Source organism: Coregonus clupeaformis, chromosome 20, assembly GCF_020615455.1.
Source record: "Coregonus clupeaformis isolate EN_2021a chromosome 20, ASM2061545v1, whole genome shotgun sequence".
Classification (NCBI taxonomy): domain Eukaryota; kingdom Metazoa; phylum Chordata; class Actinopteri; order Salmoniformes; family Salmonidae; genus Coregonus; species Coregonus clupeaformis.
The window spans coordinates 22,514,304-22,534,327 of NC_059211.1; the positions used below are offsets into that span (position 1 = coordinate 22,514,304).

Here is a 20,024-nt window from a genome sequence, read left to right on the forward strand (position 1 = left end):
TTCGAAGAGTGGAACGTCAACTATAGCTAGGATAGTTAAGACTAGACGGAGGCAGCATACAGGAGCTATGTAAAACATGTCGTTAGTCTCTTGAAGCAAACGCCATCTCAACTACTAAGTGCCTGTTCATCTACCGCCTCGTTCCCCTCCACCCCCACATGGGCTGGAACCCAAGTAAATCTTATCTGAATACCCACCTGTTTAATCCTGCCATGGGTTTGTAGCTCAATCAGTTCATATGACAGACAGGAATTTATAGACAGGTCAGGCATTACTAATCAATGATGAACATTCTGATTCTCATCCTTACAATTGTATTAGCTTTACAATACTTGTGCTATAGATTTTTGTAGTCTTATATTATTACTTGGTATAATGATAGCTAAAACCCCCTGTCCGGGAATGACATGCTAGTTATAAAGCTATCTTTGTTGGCAGCAATCAGCCAATGAAGAATAATAAAATTGACTCATTAAAAATTGAGAGGCTGCTCATGCTGTCACAGATGCAATAATTGCACTGATACAAAGATGAGTCCTCTATCTATCTCTATGGCCTGTTGTTCACGAGCATATCTGCCCTCTCATTGGCTAGAATGGTCCCACCTGATCTTGCCTCCTCCCTTAGACAATCTTTGGTCTAGTTCCCTCATACTCAACTCTGGACCTCGAAGCCAGGTCTGCTGCATTTTTTCATTGTTACCCTCTAATCATCAGTGGCGATTTTAGCATGTAAATCTTGGTGCGGCAAACTCAAAATAATATTTTTTTATGCATGCCAGCAAAGCCACAACACTAAACAGTACATGAATTGCACTATAACAGTGACAAACGGTGCCCACAAACTGTTAGGGCCAACATAAAGCTGCCCCAACAGCAGAGCTTTCCTTTCAGCACCATGGAGTGAATCCTAACCACCGCTACACCTGGCTATCAGCGGATCCTTGTCTGGCAGCGAAACAGTTCATTCCGCCTCATTTACAGCCTTTTTAAAAAACCATAGCTGATATGGCTGACTTGCTTAAACAAATGTGGTTACTACTGACTCCTTGTGGATTTGTATAAGTCGATAAGAACCGCATTCTCCTTCAATAATAACAAACGCCAAAATGAGTTTTGACTTTTGAACCACACACAAACATTATTACATTTATGTTCAGTAAATTCATCATGTTTGTTCTTATATCATTAACACTTAGCTCTAAGGATAAGCAAGTGCAAGCAAACGAGCTACAACAAGGTAGGCCTATTCGTTCAGCACTTTCAAAATGGACACCAACAGACATTCAGATGTTAGTTCAGATAAATTCAGCAAGGTGTTGAGGCCTTAACTTTACTCTTCTTTAAGTCACCACACAGAGAGAGAGAGACTCGGTTAGCTTACCATTTGAAGTATTTTATTAGGCCTGTGTGGTCTAAAAAGGAAGGAAAATACAATCACGAGGATTTTATATAAAATATACAGACGCACAGACAGCACTTTTTTTTTCTCCGCAATATCAACTGGAATTACATGGGTCTATTACTGAACTTTTTGTTGAAAACAAATATTTCAATGGAAAGAGACTCACTGGCAAACATGGTTACAGACCCAACAACATTATATAGTATCTCCTCCTCGTCAAGAAAAGCACAAGCTAATAATAATAATACAATAATAATAAAAGTAAGCAAAACAATGAAATCATACCAGCATTACTTAGAATGATGAATAAGACACTAATGAGACAGACCTCTATAAGCAATAGGACTATAACAATTGAGATGGACAAACTATGGCATAAGGGAACGATGAGCGGATAAGAGGCAATCCGTAATTTCGATTAAGACATTAATGGAGTGAGCTAAGATGGACGTAGTCAGTATAACTATTTGTTCAGCACTTTTTAAAATGTCAAGCGACAGAATTCAGAACATGGGCCGTTCTTACAGTATTCTCTCTGTACACCAAGTCAGAACCGTAGGATAAATAAAGGGGGCATATAAGCAGACAATGAAAGCTCTTACAAAATGTGATGATTACATTTCTCTAAAACAGGTTATAGGCTACATGTGCACCACCAAGTCAGAACAGTAGGCTGCGTTCTGAGGGGGAAAGGGACCAAAGTATTAGGGTGAGGCACGTGGGCTACTAACAGCTTACTACACAACATACACTTAGTATTGATTTCTTAGCTACAGTATAAATATCTCCCTGGCATATTACATCATTTATGCAGCAGCATACAATACATTTCTGGACCATTGTTGTGCTGTGCTCACTTGAACAGGAAGGTGGCGCAGCAGTTGTCATCAAAGTCAATAAAAAAAACAAGGTTGAATCGTGACTTCAGTGATCTTCAGGTCGGAGATCTAGAAAGAAGCCTGAGTTCCCAACTTGGAATTCTGAGTTGGATGACCATTCAAAATGTTTTTTTTCCGCAATCGGAGCTAGTTTTTTCCCCCCCCAGAGGTCCCAGTTGTCTTGAAATCACTCTGAAATCCCAGTTCAGAGTTTCCAGTTGTTTTGAACGCGGCAGAAGTCATGCTGGATTGACAGCATGGCCAATGTATTCAATCTTTTCTGGCCCATGGTGTTGCGTTTGAATGTTTATCCTTTTAAGCTTGGAAAAGAGACCCTTTCAGACAGATGTTTTAAATCCTTAAACCCAGACATGGACCACACACCCTCTCTACTGAATAGCAGGCAGGAGAAGAAAAAGTGATTGCTTTGCAATGCTTGAAGTTAGCCACTGATTCCTTCCAAACCACTCATTGTTGAATTTGTGATTTCCGACTTGTGTAATGTTTAAGTCCAATGATCGAAGAGCACCGATACGTTTTATCTATAATTTCTCTTCATATGACAAGGATTTGCCAGTAGATTGTCGACATGATTCATGATGATGACTGCTTGTCTAGCTAAGATTTTGAAAGTATGATGTTGACATGATCAGTCCAATCAAAGTTACGGTAGATATAATGTGATTTGATGTCATTTTATCTGTGGCCAATGACCTTGAGCCTTCTTGGATGGGCACTTCTAATGTAAATCTATGGCAGCACCAAATGGGGCTTGAACTGCCTAGCTCTCCCTTTAGATTCTGCGGTGACATAGTGTCCCTATGAGTGACAGAAAACTGAGCTAATCACAGCGCAACTAGAGAAGATTACCAACGTTTACGCTCTGTATTTTCTGCTGGCTGCCCCTCCACCACAGAAAGCACTGAGCTAGGCTGAAACACCTGCATTTTGGAGCTGTCTTACTCAAGAAAGCAAGAAAGAGACCATGTTTGTATGCGGCTTTATTCACTAAATACATTTGTTTTTACATTGTTTGCAAATTGATGTGTGAAACGAATTAATGCCAAAATAACCTGCAAAACAGGCAACAACCCAAAAAACAAACTTTTCTTTAGTTAACCAGGCAGGGCTCAAAATGACGGGTCACCACTGCTAATCAGGGATTTAGACCTGGGACACCAGGTGTGTGCAATTCATTATGAGGTAGCACAGAAAACCAGCAGGCTCCGTCGTAGTGTCAGTGTGTTGGTAAAATCACTGGGGAAGACAAGACAGAAAGAAAAAAAACATATTACAACCTATGGGTTGTGATAATTGCGTTGTTTGCTCTATAACCTGTTAGTTCTGCCTTGCAATCGTGATATTTAGGCCTAAGGCAGAGACAATAAGATGACACAGTAGCAGAATAAATTCAACCACACCGGAGAGCAACCTCTGTCTGGTGAAGTCCACAAAGTATATTGCATGTAACAAACAGTTACATGCCCTACAGCATGGTCCAGCAAGGTAATGTTTCTGATCATTTTCGGATATTTTCGGACTACTAAACAACTGTTGATTTAAAACCAAGGAGAGTTACCGTATGTCGCAAAGAAAACAGGAGCTGCCTCCACTATTCCAGCACCATCTCAATTTCAACATCTAATATCCTATGCTTAGTCTAATACAGTGACAACTAAAAGATACCAAAAACTGTTTAGCCCAATTTAAGCTAAATATAATGTGGCTGTCCATGGCACTGATTTCTGTGTGTGTGCGCAAGTAGAAAAAACATGTTGACTCACCCTACTTGTAGAGAAACGAAACGCCAATTCCATCCTCCTCTTTCATGTTGCCTATACGGTCATGACTCTTCTTCTTCTTCTTCTTCTTCTTCTGTGGATTTTATGGCGGACTACATCCAAAAGTTGTATTGCCGCCACCAACTGGACGGTTTGAAACCAAAAATAAAATTAAAATAAATCCATTCTTAAGTGATTCTAACAATCCACCCTAATAAAAATAGTACATTGTCAAAACAAACAAAACTCCCACTTCTTCCTTCTTTTAGTTCTCCATATCTCGCTTCTCAGGCTCTAGGACCTCAGAAGGCTTTTGCTATTATTCCATGTAACTCCTTTGCTGTGAAATCTTTCAGCCCCAGCAACCGCTCTGCCGTAATCACAATGATTTCAATCTTCCTAGATCTTTTCTCCACCTTGGCAGTGCCATTTATCACCATTGTGATAAAGGCCACAAAGTCCACCTTTTTAACCTTTAAAATATCAGGATCCTCTTGGTGTAAGACTGCAGTGAAGGCCTATCCACTATCATGGACTCTTCTGGCGCAACATTCAAACCCTCAACCCTTTTCACAGCTTCTGCATATGAAATGCTCTGTACAACCCTGACTTTGGCCATCTCATTCTCTTTTACCCCTGATTCCCACCGCAATTACAACATGTCACGTTTTCACTTTTATAACACATAATATGATATTTTCCACATCTTGTACATCTCGGCTTCTGCCTTCTGCAAACACTTTCTACATGACCAAAAGCTTTACAATGTTCACACTGCATTGTTCTTGGGATATATCCTCTAACTCTGTAGTTAATATACCCTAACCGCACTTCATTAGGGAGAGACTCCATAAAAAAAAAAAAAGTTTATCTTCACTTTTTCTCGATTCATCCGACGTGCTTCAATCACTCCAGGAATATTTTTAATCTCTTCCAAATCAACTTCCCACGAAACGCCAGATATAACCCCCTAAAGGGGCAGCCTCAGCGGAAGTCGTGACAGATGCAGCACTCCATCACTCTCCTTTTTGGTAAAATAGCCCTTACACAGCCTGTTCCGAAGCGACACACAAATCGATTTAGACACAACGCAAGTTCCTTTTGATCCACAGAATCACAAAAAATCTAAACAACTCCGCCTCTGGTGATCCTCACATCCTTCACTTTACCCAGCACTCTCTCCACCAGTTTGGGTAGCTCAAATGGTTTCTTCAAGATTGGTACTCTGCTCAGCTGCTCCTTATTAACACACCGTACTCCTACTAGATACGAAGGGTGATTCTCATCACTATACCATACTTTGTTCCGTTTTCCATTCTTTTGAACAATACTCAAATTCTTCTTGATTCTACCGCCATTGTTTTCAGATTCCACTTCATCATCCGCTTCCGCCATCTTCCGTGAAGCTGTCCAAAAAAAAAAAGCTCCTCCCATGCACCCTAACCCCAGTCGGTCTATGAACGCTGTCATACAGTAAACGCTTTTAGTTTCTGTTGTCCTAGGCTACCTGGCTAAAATGCTAGCGTCAAGCCAGCTAGTTAACATTAGCATACTACTTCTAGCTTCCCACGCCACTGTCACGAGTTTATCCGACACTGTGGAGGTAGATATACGGCCTCATTGCCAAAATCCCGAAGTATCGTTTTAATAGATGGCGTTTTATAAATAATGTTGTTGTTGTTGTATTTAACTGCCGAAAATGCCGTTATCAAGGTCATTTCCTTAGTAGATGGCGTCAGAGGTCAGCATGTGGGAGAAGTCGGAGCTCAGGGATGATAGACACGTTTCCCGCTAGTAATTATCAGAGGTGGGATCAAGTCACTATTGTTCAAGTCACAAGAGCCAACTCTTAAATCGAGTGCAAAGTAAAACGTATCGAGTCAAGTCGTGCATTCTAAGTGCAGAGAGGAAGAGAGAGGCCCAACTCGGCGGAAAATCTGTCTCCCTCCAGCAGGTGGTGTTTTTGACATTTGCACCCCATCCTATATTACAGAAGTCCAGAGAGGACATACAGTGCCTTCAGAAAGTATTCACACCCCTGGACTTTTTTCACATTTTGTGTTACAGCCTGAATTAAAAATGGATTACATTTAGATTTTTTTGTCAATGGCCTACACACAATACCCCATAATGTCAAAGTAATAAAACATGAAAAGCTGAGATGTCTTGAGTCAATAAGTATTCAACCCCTTTGTTATATGGCAAACCTAAGTCAGTCACATAAGTTGCATGGCCTCACTGCGTACAATAACAATGTTTAACATGATTTTTGAATGACTACCTCATCTCTGTACCCATACAATTATCTGTAAGGTCCCTCAGTTGAGCAGTGAATTTCAAACACGGACTCAACCACAAAGACCAGGGAGGTTTTCCAATGCCTCGCGAAGAGCACCCATTGGTAAATGGATAAAACATTTTAAAAAGCAGACACTGAATATCCTTTTGAGCATGGTGTTAAATTGCGTAATTCTAATCTGGTATCAGAACAGAATTTAACACTAAGTCACTGAATATATTCTCCGCTTTTTTATTAATATAATTAGTCAAGCGAATGAATGGTAAATGCAATTTTCGTATATACGGGTTCACTGTAACACCTCGCAGGGCAAAACAAAGAACTAATTGTCCCAACCCAAAGTTATTCTTTTAATACTCTGACAGAGATAGTTCCCGTTCAAAGCGGGCCTGTCAGAGTAGAGGCTGAGCGTGGTTTAAACTTAGCCTATCGTTGGCGCACAGGCTGGTCCCAGCCCCTTGGCGCTTCACTGTTGCCGGGCATTAGTTGTTTTTTGCAACTTGTCTCGAGAGTCAGCAACCTCAGACATAGTTTCCTCTTCTTCATTGTTGCAGTACACATGTCCTTGAGCGGTTTAACAAAGAGGCAGTGTGTGTGTGTGTCACAAGTCTATCTCAGCCTCCCCCCTAACGGTTCCTCACATTAGTCACAGCTTGTTATGTTAAACAATCTATATCAGTACAGCACAAACCTATTATGTTTGATCATTAATGTATTATTTTTAAGCTAGGCATCACATCTAATTATAAGAAAATAGATCCCAACAATGGTGAAGTTATTAATTACACTTTGGATGGTGTATCAATACACCCAGTCACGACAAAGATACAGGAGTCCTTCCTAACTCATTTGCCGGAGAGGAAGGAAACCGCTCAGGGATTTCACCATGAGGCCAATGGGGACTTTAAAACAGTTAGAGTTTAATTGCTGCGATAGGAGAAAACTGAGGATGGATCAACAACATTGTAGTTACCCCACAATACTGACCTAATTGACAGAGTTAAAAGAAGGAAGCCTGTACAGAATACAAATATTCCTAAACATGCATCCTGTTTGCAACAAGGCACTTAAGTAATACTTCAAAAAATGTGTCAAAGCAATTACATCTTTGTCCTGATTAAAGTGTTAGGTTTGGGGCAAATATAATACAACACATTACTGAGTACCACTGAGTACCACTTTACAAGCATAGTGGTGGCTGCATCATGTTATGTGTATGCTTGTAATCGTTAAAGACTGGGGAGTTTTTCAGGATAAAAAGAAACGGAATGGAGCTAAGTACAGGCAAAATCCTAGAGGGAAACCTGGTTCAGTCTGCTTTCCAACAGACACTGGGAGATGGATTCCCCTTTCAGCAGGACAACAACCTAAAACACAAGGTCAAATCTACACTGGAGTTGCTTACCAAGAAGACAGTTAATGTTCCTGAGTGGCTGAGTGACAGTTTTGAATGAAATCTTCTTAAAAATCTATGGCAAGACCTGAAAATGGTTGTTTAGCAATGATCAACAAACAATTTGACAAAGCTTGAAGAATTTTGAAAATAATAAAATGGGCAAATGTTGCACAATCCAGGTGTGGTAAGCTGTTAGGCCGTGTCTAGACTTGACAGTTCATGCAGCTTTAGTATTCTGATCATAGAGTTCTGATCATGGAATTCCGAACGCATCATGCAATGTACACCTACATTTAAAATGTTTACCGTGTCCACAGTGTGTCCGGATTCCCTTTCCCCCTGCTATATTCAAATGCCAGTATGCATTCTACAAACGGTGGAATAGGCAAAATATGCTAATAACACAACAACAACTGATGGCAGTAGCTAACTACTGTAGATAACTAGCCAGCAAACTAGCAAGCAACGCTAAAGGAACTGCAAAAGAGTTAGCATAACTCTAGGCAAAAAATATATATATATATTCTAAATATTAGCTATCTGGCTAGCATTTATGAGGACAGTAAACACGTTCCTCACACGCTAGGAACGTATTTCCTCCAACGTTATAATGAAAAGGTACCTCTCGGTCCCAAAACACACGTTTTCTAGAGAGTGCTGATAAAGTCGCCCACTGTATGCGCTTTCGGTAGCCTGATTGTGTCCAGGGTGAGGTGAAATCTGCACACAATGCATCCCTGACCACCTCCTGAAGTGGTCAGCCAGATCTGAACACAATCAGACCACAAAGCGACTTTTGTGCATCTAGACCCGTCTTTTCAATGCAATCTTCGTATTCTGAAGTGTGAAGTGTAGACATATTTTTTTTAAACAAATGTTATGTTTCTTCCACTTTGACATTAGAGTAGTTTGTGTAGATCATTGACAAAAAATGACAATTCAATGCATTTTAATCCCAATTTGTAACACAACAAAATGTGTGTGAATACTTTAAGGCACGGTATGATTATTCTTTTTTTAATAGTTATCTTCTTATGTCGAGATCACGAGATAATCAAAAGTACCATGCATCATCCATTAATGTGTTTTGATGCATGTTAACCACTTCATCAAGGAGCCCTGCAGCGGCATCGATATTTAGGCCCTGAACAATGCCTGACATGCAGCACTGTCTCCTAGGCTGCATGCCGCCCCGAAGACTACAGCCAATCGCATGCAAGGAACAACGCAGCTAACTTGGCTAGTCTTGTGAGCTAGCTAGTTAGCTAGGTAATCTTGTTAGCTAGCTAGCCTTTAATCTATGCTGGTTGTTACCTTGCATAACTGATATGAGTATAATTATAAAGGACACTTCATGTTTTGTGGATAATATTTACATTTACAGTGGGTGAGCTCCATTCCTGACAGGCTGATCAGATTCAATTTCAGCCACATAGTGAATTCTAGAATGTTGTCATTGTTGAGAATGAATCTAAAAATCTGACATTCAGAATTGACTTTATTAGACATCCAGCCTGTATTGTAGTTGCATGATTAGAGACAAATCTTTAAAAATAAATAAATAAATAGGTCATTTAGCAGATGCTCTTATCCAGAGCAACTTACAGGAGCCATTAGGGTTAAGTGCCTTGCTCAAGGGCACATCGACAGATTTTTCACCTAGTCGGCTTGGGGATTAGAACCAGCGACCTTTCGGTTACTGGTACAACGCTCTTAACCACTAAGCTACCTGCCGCACAATATTAATTTATTGGGAGTGGTACAGTACATGCATTGACACAGTCTTGATTTATAGGATCCTTCCCACTATATGATTGATATGTCAAGTGATAAAATCCCAATTTATCAATTAAAAGTTTATGGAAAATCTGCACTTGTCCTCATGTGAAAATGACAGTTTATTAAATATTCTACAGCTGTAATGACATGAATCAAATGAAAATATTTATATAGCACATTTCTTACAACAAATGCATTGAAAGGCATGTGACACCTAACTTCCTTCTTCTTGGCAGGTCTCTATAGGTGACAAAGGGATTCTCTCTACCACATGTGAATGCCTCTGTGGAGCTCATAAGTGTAGCCATTCAGCCTATTTTGGCGGTTCACAATATCGTCCGTACGGATGTGGAATGCGACTGAAGGAAGCCAGCCGGGCCTAACCAGGCGCAGTCAGTGGAGGACCTGTACCCGGCTGAAGACTAAAACTCTCTGTCCCGAGAGCCGACAGTGGAGGATCTTCAGTGGCTAAGGAACTGTCTCCGGGGCAGGTTCAGTGGAATGGCATGTCTCCTTCAACCTGAGACAGAACAACCGCTACCCTCCCTGTCAGTACCGGACATTGTTATGGTGCAAGGGACCTTACCATTGAAGAGGCAGTGAAGTCAAAGGATTTCTCTATCAAGGAGGGAGGGTCTTAACGTGTCCGTGAAGACCATCCTTACTGACACCAGGTCCAAGGTCAGCTCCATATCAATGGAAGGGACACCTGCTTCTTCATTGTCATGGACCACCAAAGCCTCAATCACCATCCAGCGTGACAACCTCTGACAGACTCATATTGCTCCTCCTGTTAGTTCCTGTTTTCAGGGAAGCCAATGGTCCAAACATATTCCACAGTTCATACACACACACACTAGGCTCCCAGAATAGGTTATATTACGTACAAGTTTTGCTCAAAGCAGCCAACTAAAGTAATGTAGTTAAAGTAAGTTCAATCACAAAGGCTGGTCCGAGTGCATCTCCTCACAGTTTCATTCAGTAGTACAACACAATTCACATTGCATTTTATCATGGGCACAGAGGGAATGTATATCTGTGATGTTTAAATGATGTCTTACCCCCCAGAGTGTGAGAGAGAGTACACCCCTTCCAGCAGATCTCCTTGTTGAGTGTGGTGTTGATCATGCACTGCCTCTCATGGGGTGAACATGATGTTACGCGTGTTACACCTCATGTCTAAAACATGGGGAAAAGGGAACAAAGTAAAAAGGTCGAGGCATTTACAAATTCAATGTTTTACACAATATTGTATCATATTTGATGTGTTACCGAGCTGTCCATCCACAGGCTCGATGTGCTGTAGTCTCCACAACTGGACACACTCACTCGGATCACACTGGCACAGGATGTCCATGCACCGGATGGTCTGAGGGATGCACTCCTGTTGGGACTGGAAAACAAAGAGACAGTTGGTCAGTGGGATGTTCGTCTTTTTCAAACGCTGTATCACCATCTTTATCTGGACAGAAAACACATTGTTTATCATAACACAAACCCACCTTGGACAATGTGACAAGTGGTCCCTCAAAACCCGATCCTCATGTGTCTCATTGTTTGTTCTGGTTTCCCAATCAACAGTCTGGATCTTCCTCTTCTGTCATGGTGGATGAGCTTCCTTTTCTGGTAAATACAGGGCCATTTATCTTTCCCACCGGAAAATAGCAGCTGCAGACCCGAGTGTTGTCACTGGGTTTCTGATCCGAAAGACAAAAAAATATTTTTAATAGCTAGCTAAGTAGATTACTAAAATGGTAACATCTATATTAAAATACCATAACCCCAAAGAGTTAACTATTGTAACGGTAAAATAGGCCCCATGTAGCTCAGTTGGTAGAGCATGGCGCTTGCAACGCCAGGGTTGTGGGTTCGTTTCCCACAGGGGGGCCAGTATGAAAGAAAATGTATGCACTCACTAACTGTAAGTCGCTCTGGATAAGAGCGTCTGCTAAATGACTAAAATGTAAAATAGACTGGGCTTTGGTCTATCTGCAAATTTCTGCTGGGATGGAGGATATTATCTGGAATTCTCAACTAGATGATCAGGACAGTCTAGGGTACTATTGCGATGAGCTATAGGACTGTACTTCTGATTCTAATTCTGAAGAGGAAAGTTAACCCTCAGCCGTGAAGTCACCGGGGAGGACCAACAGTGATAGGGGGATCGTCTGAAAGGGACTGACATGCAGGGATGGAACATACGGATTTTTGGCACTGGCCAGCAGACCACGATCTCTACTAGCCCGGGTAACTGTCAGGTCCTAAATCTGTGGTACGCGATGTTAGGCAGAATGTCACTGCTTTGTCAGGCTAGTTTGGCACATTGTCTACTACTAGCCCAGTCTGAAAAGTACTAGCCTCGGACTAGCTCAATTTCCATCCCTGCTGACATGTATAACTGACTTCACAGGACATTTGATTAATCATGTACAACAGATGCACTTGTGGAACAAAATCGTTTGTGTTTTGTATGGGAAAACATTGAGCCCACAAGCTAGCTAGCCAGCTAGTTAACGTTAGCTCACAGTTCGTCTAGTCACACTTTTCCACATAGTGACATGCTAGATAATGTTAGACCACCAGGGCAGGAATATTTAGCTAACGTTTAGCTAGCTAGTTACGTTAGCTCATCGTTCATGTAGTCCCGACTTTTCCCCAGACCCCACGGGTAGTGACATGCTAGCTAGTCCACAAGGGCAGGGATATTTAACGTTAGCTAGCTAGAGCTAATCACTAACATTAGGCACATTTGCTAGCATTTCACCGCCTGTCGGGAAAGTCCGACTACACCACGGTGAGATACAGTGAAACGTTAGCTAGCTAACATTAGCTAATGTAGCCAACCAAGGTGCCTAACTAGCTAGCCCACCAGGCAATATTTAGTTAGCTATATCCCTGCCCTGGTGGGCTTACATAACTAGCATGTCACCACTTGAAAAAGTATAACTACGCAAACCGTGAGAACGTTAACTAGCTGGCTAGCTCACAAAGGACTTGTCAACAATAAAAGGTCACAACAGTCATTATGCTAGCCTATGCTGGTTTTCTTTTTACTTGTAAGGAAGGTAACGTGCGTTGTACACGTAACTACAGTCGGTGGTTATCTAGCTAATTTTAATAAGCATCTAGCTAACCACATATCTTTGACCTAAACAAAATAGTTTGTTAGCAGCTAGCAAACAGGGCTTACCTTATCAAACAGCTCCATTGATGCCTCTCGCTTACAGTAGTTGGAAAACGATAAAATGCACATGTGCTTATCAGAGTTGTGGTTACCATCCTTGCTTCTGATCGACGGAGAGACCTAAGGTTAGCTAGTTAGCAACAAATGCCAGAGTATTTAACAAGAAACTAAAAAGGCTATAATATCTACTTGCTAGGTTACTTGTCTATGAGAGTTTGCATGGAGAAATGTGGAGGTTTTTCCCCACCCTGCGCCTTGAGTGACGATGTCAAAGTTTGCAACAGGATGTGTAGTTCTGAATGATAGCCACATTAGAGGCTAATTAGCGTTTCATTTTTCGGGAGTAATTACAGGTGAATATATTGATAAAAGTTATATTGTCCGAGAGAGATTTGCGCGGTTATCAAAATGTCACGCCAGGGTAAACCTACACAAAACACAGACCATATATGAAGTAGTTCTAAAATCTCTTAAGGAAAAATGAATGGTGGAAAAACGATTGGAACCATTTCCGGGTATTACAACTCATACTGTGGTACTCAATACCATAGGCCTATGTTAGAAACCAGATCAAATAGGCAAAGGTATTCAGTTTCATACTCGTGACCCCCCCAGAACCTTATCCACTTTGAGATCCACTGTGCTAGCGCACCAGACCTGTTTTGATTGTCCATTCAGAAGGCTAAGTGTGCGTTTCATCTGTTGCACTTTTTTTCATGTGTGACGCTGCAGCGGCTACTTGGCGCATTTCAAAACAACTGGGAACTCTGAAAAATACGAGGTCAAATCATGACGTCAGTGATCTTCAGGTTGGAAAGTCGGAGCCTTTGATACTGTGAACCATCAGATCCTCCTCTCCACCCTCTCCGAGTTGGGCATCTCCGACGCGGCTCACTCTTGGATTGCGACCTACCTGACAGGTCACTCCTACCAGGTGGCGTGGCGAGAATCTGTCTCCGCACCACGTGCTCGCACCACTGGTGTCCCCCAGGGCTCAGTTCTAGGCCCTCTCCTATTCTCTCTATACACCAAGTCACTTGGCTCTGTCATATCCTCACATGGCCTCTCCTATCATTGCTACGCAGACGACACACAATTAATCTTCTCCTTTCCCCCTTCTGATAACCAGGTGGCGAATCGCATCTCTGCATGTCTGGCAGACATATCAGTGTGGATGTCGGAACACCACCTCAAGCTGAACCTCGGCAAGACGAAGCTGCTCTTCCTCCTGGGGAAGGACTGCCCGCTCCATGATCTCGCCATCACGGTTGACAACTCCGTTGTGTCCTCCTCCCAGAGTGCAAAGAACCTTGGCGTGACCCTGGACAACACCCTGTCGTTCTCAGCTAACATCAAAGCGTTGACCCGATCCTGTAGGTTCATGCGCTACAACATTCGCAGAGTACGACCCTACCTTACACAGGAAGCGGCACAGGTCCTAATCCAGGTACTTGTCATCTCCCGTCTGGATTACTGCAACTCGCTGTTGGCTGGGCTCCCTGCCTGTGCCATTAAACCCCTACAACTCATTCAGAATGCTGCAGCCCGTCTGGTGTTCAACCTTCCCAAGTTCTCTCACGTCACCCTGCTCCTCCGCACACTCCACTGGCTTCCAGTTGAAGCTCGCATCTGCTACAAGACCATGGTGCTTGCCTACGGAGCTGTGAGGGGAACGGCACCTCCGTACCTTCGGGCTCTGATCAGTCCCTACACCCAAACGAGGGCATTGTGTTCTTCCACCTCTGGCCTGCTGGCTCCCCTACCTCTGCGGAAGCACAGTTCCCGCTCAGCCCAGTCAAAACTGTTCGCTGCTCTGGCACCCAATGGTGGAACAAGCTCCCTCACGACGCCAGGACAGCGGAGTCACTGACCACCTTCCGGAGACACTTGAAACCCTACCTCTTTAAGGAATACCTGGGATAGTATAAAAGTAATCCTTCTACCCCCCAACATTTATAAATATACTCTAAAAATCAAGAATTAAACAATTTGAAAAATATTAAAAAATTAATTGTAAAGTGGTTGTCCCTCTGGCTATCATGAGGTGAATGCACCAATTTGTAAGTCGCTCTGGATAAGAGCGTCTGCTAAATGACGTAAATGTAATTATAAAAATGTTTGCTACGGTCTACTTTAAACGATTTACTTTCGCAATATATGTATCTTCAAAGAAAGACAACTGAATCTGAGTTATCCGCACCCACAGGTGGCGCTACATAGATTTCACTTGTGTTTTATTTATGGTAAACCCTCATTACCCAACATCCACTACTAAGCGTTCCTTCCGGTTTGTCCGCCATTAAAGAAAGAAGGTAAGAATTTTATGAAGAAATTATATCGTCTAAAAATCCTTACCAAATCTTTGGCATCCTTCTTTTATTACCAATTTGAATAAAACCAACATAAGGTATAGTTATTACTTGAAGCGAGGCTTCCAATATTGCCGTGATAAATGTACGATTTTCACGGTAAACAGCCCCCTACAGTTGCTGCGCTTACATGGTCTCTTTCCCTAAGCACATGAGAATCACATCGGCTTGTTATTGCCGGAGCTTCGTAACGAGACGCTTTTTACAATGACTGCATAGTGCCTACAGATAACATGCATGTTCTTGACTAATATTTCTGCTTTAATGCTAACTCATGTAATTTTCCTATCGCAGTAGTAAGAGGGTAATTAGCTAGTTGGCTACGTTTGCTAGCTAACATTGCTCACGGTAGTTTGCTAGCCAGCATTCTGTCTTAATAACCATATTCTTTGGCTACCTTGCTGAATCGAGTCCTAACGTTGTGGCTAGTTAAATGTACATTGCAGTTGACGATACAGTGATTAGCGTTATAGGAAAACGCTAGTAACGTTAGCTAACTGGCTATCTTGCGAAGGCCAGACCGGTAACGTTAATAGTTCACGATAAAATAAAATGTTATTGGTCGTATACACAAGTTTAGCAGATGTTATTGCTGGTGTATCGAAATGCTTGTGTTCCTAGCTCCAATCTAAATCTAAAAGCAAAATTAATGGAATTAAGAAATATATAAATATTAGGATGAGCAATGGCGGTGTGTGTGTATATATATATATATATATATATATATATATATATATATATATATATATATATATATATACGCACTTAACCTAAAGTGTTGGTCCCGTGTTTCATGAGGTGAAATCAAAGATCCCCAGACATTTTACACATGCACAAAAAGCTTATTTCTCTCAAATGTTATGCACAAATTTGTTTACATCCCTTTTAATGAGCATTTCTCCTTTGCCAAGATGATCCATCCACCTGACAGGTGTGGCATATCAAGAAGCTGATTAAACAGCATGATCATTACACAGATGCCCCTTGTGCTGGGGACAATAAAAGGCCACTCTAAAATGTGCAGTTTGTCACACAACACAATGCCACAGAAGTTGAGGGCGCGTGCAATTGGCATGCTGACTGCAGGAATGTCCACCAGAGCTGTTGCCAGATAATTGAATGTTCATTTCTCTACCATATGGCGCCTCCGACGTCGTTTTAAAGAATTTGGCAGTATGTCTAACTGGCCTCACAACCGCAGACCACTTGTATGGCGTCTTCTGGTCGAGTGGTTTGCTGATGTCAACCTTGTGAACAAGAGTGCCCAATGGTGGGGTTATGGTATGGGCAGGCATAAGCTACAGACAACGAATACAATTGCTTTTTATCTATGGCAATTTGAATGTACAGAAATATTCTGACAAAATCGTGAGGTATCTGTATTCCCAGTCATGTGAAATCCATAGATTAGGGCCTAATTTATTTCAATTGACTGATTTCCTCATATTAACTAACTCAGTAAAATTGTTGCATGTTGCGTTTATATTTTTGTTCTGTGTGTGGGATGGGATGTATAGACATCATGGACAGTATGTGGATAGAAGATTTAGTATATCTGTAGAATACGTAGGATAGAATAGTGTATATATACAGCAATCGTTGAATAGGATGGCCTTGACTAGAATACAGTATATACATATGAAATGAGTAAAACAGTATGTTAACATTATTAAAGTGACCAGTGTTCCATGTCTACGTACATAGGGCAGCAGCTTCTAAGGTGCAGGGATTAGTAAATGGTTGGTAGCCGGCTAGTGACAGTGACTAAGGGCAGGGTACTGGGTGAAGGCCGGCTAGTGATGGCTATTTAACAGTCTGATGCCCTTGAGATAGAAGCTGTTTCTCTGTCCCAGCTTTGATGCACCTGTACTGACACTGTAACACAAGTTAGTTGATGGTCAGCAACTAGCTAGCCTGTTGGAAGTCTCATGCTTTGAATGACATGTAACTCAACTTTTTTTTCCTTTTTTCTACAGACATGGCTATCAGGTATCCTATGGCCGTGGGCCTTAGCAAAGGCCACCCGGTAACCAAGAATGTGACCGCACCGAAACATGCCCGTAGGCGAGGGGTGAGTTCATCTGAATGGATAGAAACATGACAACCACCACAGGTAGTGTGGTGTTGGTAGAGGCCTCGGGGCGCTATGTCCTCAGGTAAAGGGTCTGGGCGCTATGTCCTCAGGTAAAGGGTCTGGGCGCTATGTCCTCAGGTAAAGGGTCTGGGCGCTATGTCCTCAGGTAAAGGGTCTGGGCACTATGTCCTCGGGTAAAGGTGCTTGTCCTCAGGTAAAGGTCTGCGCTATTCAGGTAAAGGGTCTGCGCTGTTTCGTAAGTCTGGGCCCTAAGGTTGGCCTATGTCCTCAGGTAAAGGGTCTGGGCACTGGACCCTTTACCACATTAGGTTGTTTGCTTGTCCTAGAATTGCTGGGTCAAGCCCCTCTCTGGCTCTGTTCATAGTTTGGTTTCTAATCCCATAGCTGCCACCAGTGTAGTGATTGAAGGTGCTCAGGCTTTGGACCTCTCCCCTCTGTTATCAGATAATGGGTCAACAATATAACTTGATCGTAGGCGGCACTTACTGGCCCAATAAACTGTTGCTAAAGCAGGATAAGTTACAGTGCAGCTTGTTCAGTGCTGCTCTGTCGTTCCCCCTGCACACATCAACTAGTTTCCTACTATCCCTGGCTGTCTGCATCCCACTGCTGACAGGGACGCTTGGTCTCAGACACTTGCATAGTAGCTATCAGAATAAAGGTATTTTTTCATCCCATGGTAGAGGGCCTACATTTCCCCAGTGACTTTAGAACTGGTTGTTTGACCAACTGTTGCGGATTTTGTATTTCAGCGTCTGACCAAGCACAGCAAGTTTGTGCGTGACATGATCCGCGAGGTGTGCGGCTTCGCCCCTTACGAGAGGCGCGCCATGGAGTTGCTGAAGGTGTCCAAGGACAAGCGTGCCCTCAAGTTCATCAAGAAGAGGGTATGTAACTCCCCTGCTACATTTACATTTACGTCATTTAGCAGACGCTCTTATCCAGAGCGACTTACAGTTAGTGCATACATTATTCTTTTTTTATACTGGCCCCCCGTGGGAAACGAACCCACAACCCTGGCGTTGCAAACGCCATGCTCTACCAACTGAGCTACCTCCCTGCCGGCCATTCCCTCCCCTACCCTGGACGACGCTGGGCCAATTGTGCGCCGCCCCATTGGTCTCCCGGTTGCGGCTGGCTACAGCAGAGCCTGGATTCGAACCAGGATCTCTAGTGGCACAGCTAGTACTGCGATGCAGTGCCTTAGACCACTGCGCCACTCGGGAGACACTACGAACCCGGCTGGGTGTATTGGTGGTGTTATTGTAGTTGATAGAGCATGGCGTTTGCAACGCCAGGGTTGTGGGTTCGATTCCCACAGGGGGTAGGAAAAAATATAATAAAAAAAAAAAATGTATGCATTCACTAACTGTAAGTCGTTCTGGATAAGAGCGTCTGCTAAATGACTAAAATGTATTGTCAGCATGGAGGAATTTGTTCATGTCATATGGTTTGTTTCTGCAGCTGCTTTCTTTTTGGATCAAAAAAACGGTGAACAAAATGCATTTTTTAAAACCGAACATAGATTTTGTAGTACCCATTTGATGTTGAACGTTACTACATCTGTTAAGGGTTTGTGGAAATGTCCTGCATTTTTCGCAGCTGTCACCCTGGTTGACTGTTTACATCGTGGAGCATCTATTGGATCAGTAGCCTTATTCTGTCCTATAGTTTGTCCAATCAGTTAATTCTCAAGACTAGTTTAGCATAATGGAACTGCTATCCCAATACATGTTCATTACTGAACTTGTACCTGATTTATCTGTCCCAGAGACATGCTTTAGTGGGTTTTTTTGTTGTCATTTATCCAGAGCGACTTTAGTTAGTGAATGCATACATTTTCATACTGGCTCCCCCGTGGGGAAACGAGCCCACAACCCTGGAGTTGCAAGCGCCGTGCTCTACCAACTGAGCTACACGGGGCCAGTGTTGACGTCATCCTGAGCATGGTAGTTCACCTGCTGTGAAAGTTGCGCATCCATCTTGTGTTGGGTCTTCCCTCTTACATTAATGTACCCTTTGGGTTTCTCCTCAGATTGGAACTCACATCCGCGCCAAGAGAAAGAGGGAGGAGCTCAGCAACGTCCTGGCTGCCATGAGGAAGGCCGCTGCCAAGAAGGATTAAGCTGTTCTTGCAAATAAATATTTGTATCAACAATTTAAAGTTTGTCGATTCCTTCATTGTTTCTCATTTTAGAATGATGAAGTGGTGCTATGATTGGCGAGATTTAAACTACATCTCAATCTGCAGAGGGGAGCCATTTTCAATTTATACTGTAGGCTGCATGTCTTTCCAGTCATGAATTTTTACTAGAATACAGACCTGGAGTTGTCTAAATATTCTGTAAGACTTATTTTATTAATTGAAGGACTACTCTGACTGGGTAGTGTACTGTACAGTCGTCTTCATTTTTACATTTACATCATTTAGCAGACGCTCTTGTCCAGCAGATGCTCTTACACATGCCAAATGATGGGCTAGCCAATATTCTTACCAGTAGCCTGTGTGAAGAAATTGGCAATAAATAGCAAAGGTGTCTTCCGTATGTTATCAAGTGGGAACAAACTTCAACATTAAGGAAAAATGACAGTACGCAAGTTTATCAGCAGTCAGATTAAATGCAACATTTGATCACAAAAAAAAAAGATATCTTAAGTCTAGGCTGCGTAGCAGCGAAAACATCACCCCAACTATGATGGTAGTTTTTGGGGATCTTTAACACAGAAGAGGGATACTGGGGGGGGGGGGGTTAACATGAACATTGGTGATATAGAAATGCAACTTAATATGATCTGAAAATTCCTTCTACATGATAGACAATCATATGTTCCTAGCTGA

General features: G+C 42.4%; 1 protein-coding gene, 1 long non-coding RNA gene and 1 other non-coding gene across 3 annotated transcripts; 2 read left to right on the plus strand and 1 right to left on the minus strand.

Moving 5' to 3' along the window:
• Nucleotides 1-9,638: 9,638 nt before the first annotated feature.
• Nucleotides 9,639-13,085, minus strand: LOC121532861. The gene is made up of 5 exons (XR_005994402.2): nucleotides 12,728-13,085; nucleotides 11,040-11,234; nucleotides 10,810-10,930; nucleotides 10,599-10,716; nucleotides 9,639-10,337 (listed from the first exon to the last, which is right to left on the minus strand). It is a non-coding gene; the product is annotated as an uncharacterized LOC121532861 (long non-coding RNA).
• Nucleotides 13,086-14,949: 1,864 nt separating this feature from the next.
• LOC121534127 (60S ribosomal protein L36) lies at nucleotides 14,950-19,349 on the plus strand. The gene is made up of 4 exons (XM_041840607.2): nucleotides 14,950-15,033; nucleotides 17,067-17,161; nucleotides 17,938-18,072; nucleotides 19,221-19,349. Exons 2-4 carry the CDS (start codon nucleotides 17,069-17,071, stop codon nucleotides 19,308-19,310), a joined length of 318 nt encoding a protein of 105 aa, XP_041696541.1. The 5' UTR covers nucleotides 14,950-15,033; nucleotides 17,067-17,068; the 3' UTR covers nucleotides 19,311-19,349.
• Nucleotides 17,693-17,821, plus strand: LOC121534371. The gene has a single exon (XR_005994603.1). It is a non-coding gene; the product is annotated as a small nucleolar RNA SNORA63 (small nucleolar RNA).
• Nucleotides 19,350-20,024: the final 675 nt, after the last annotated feature.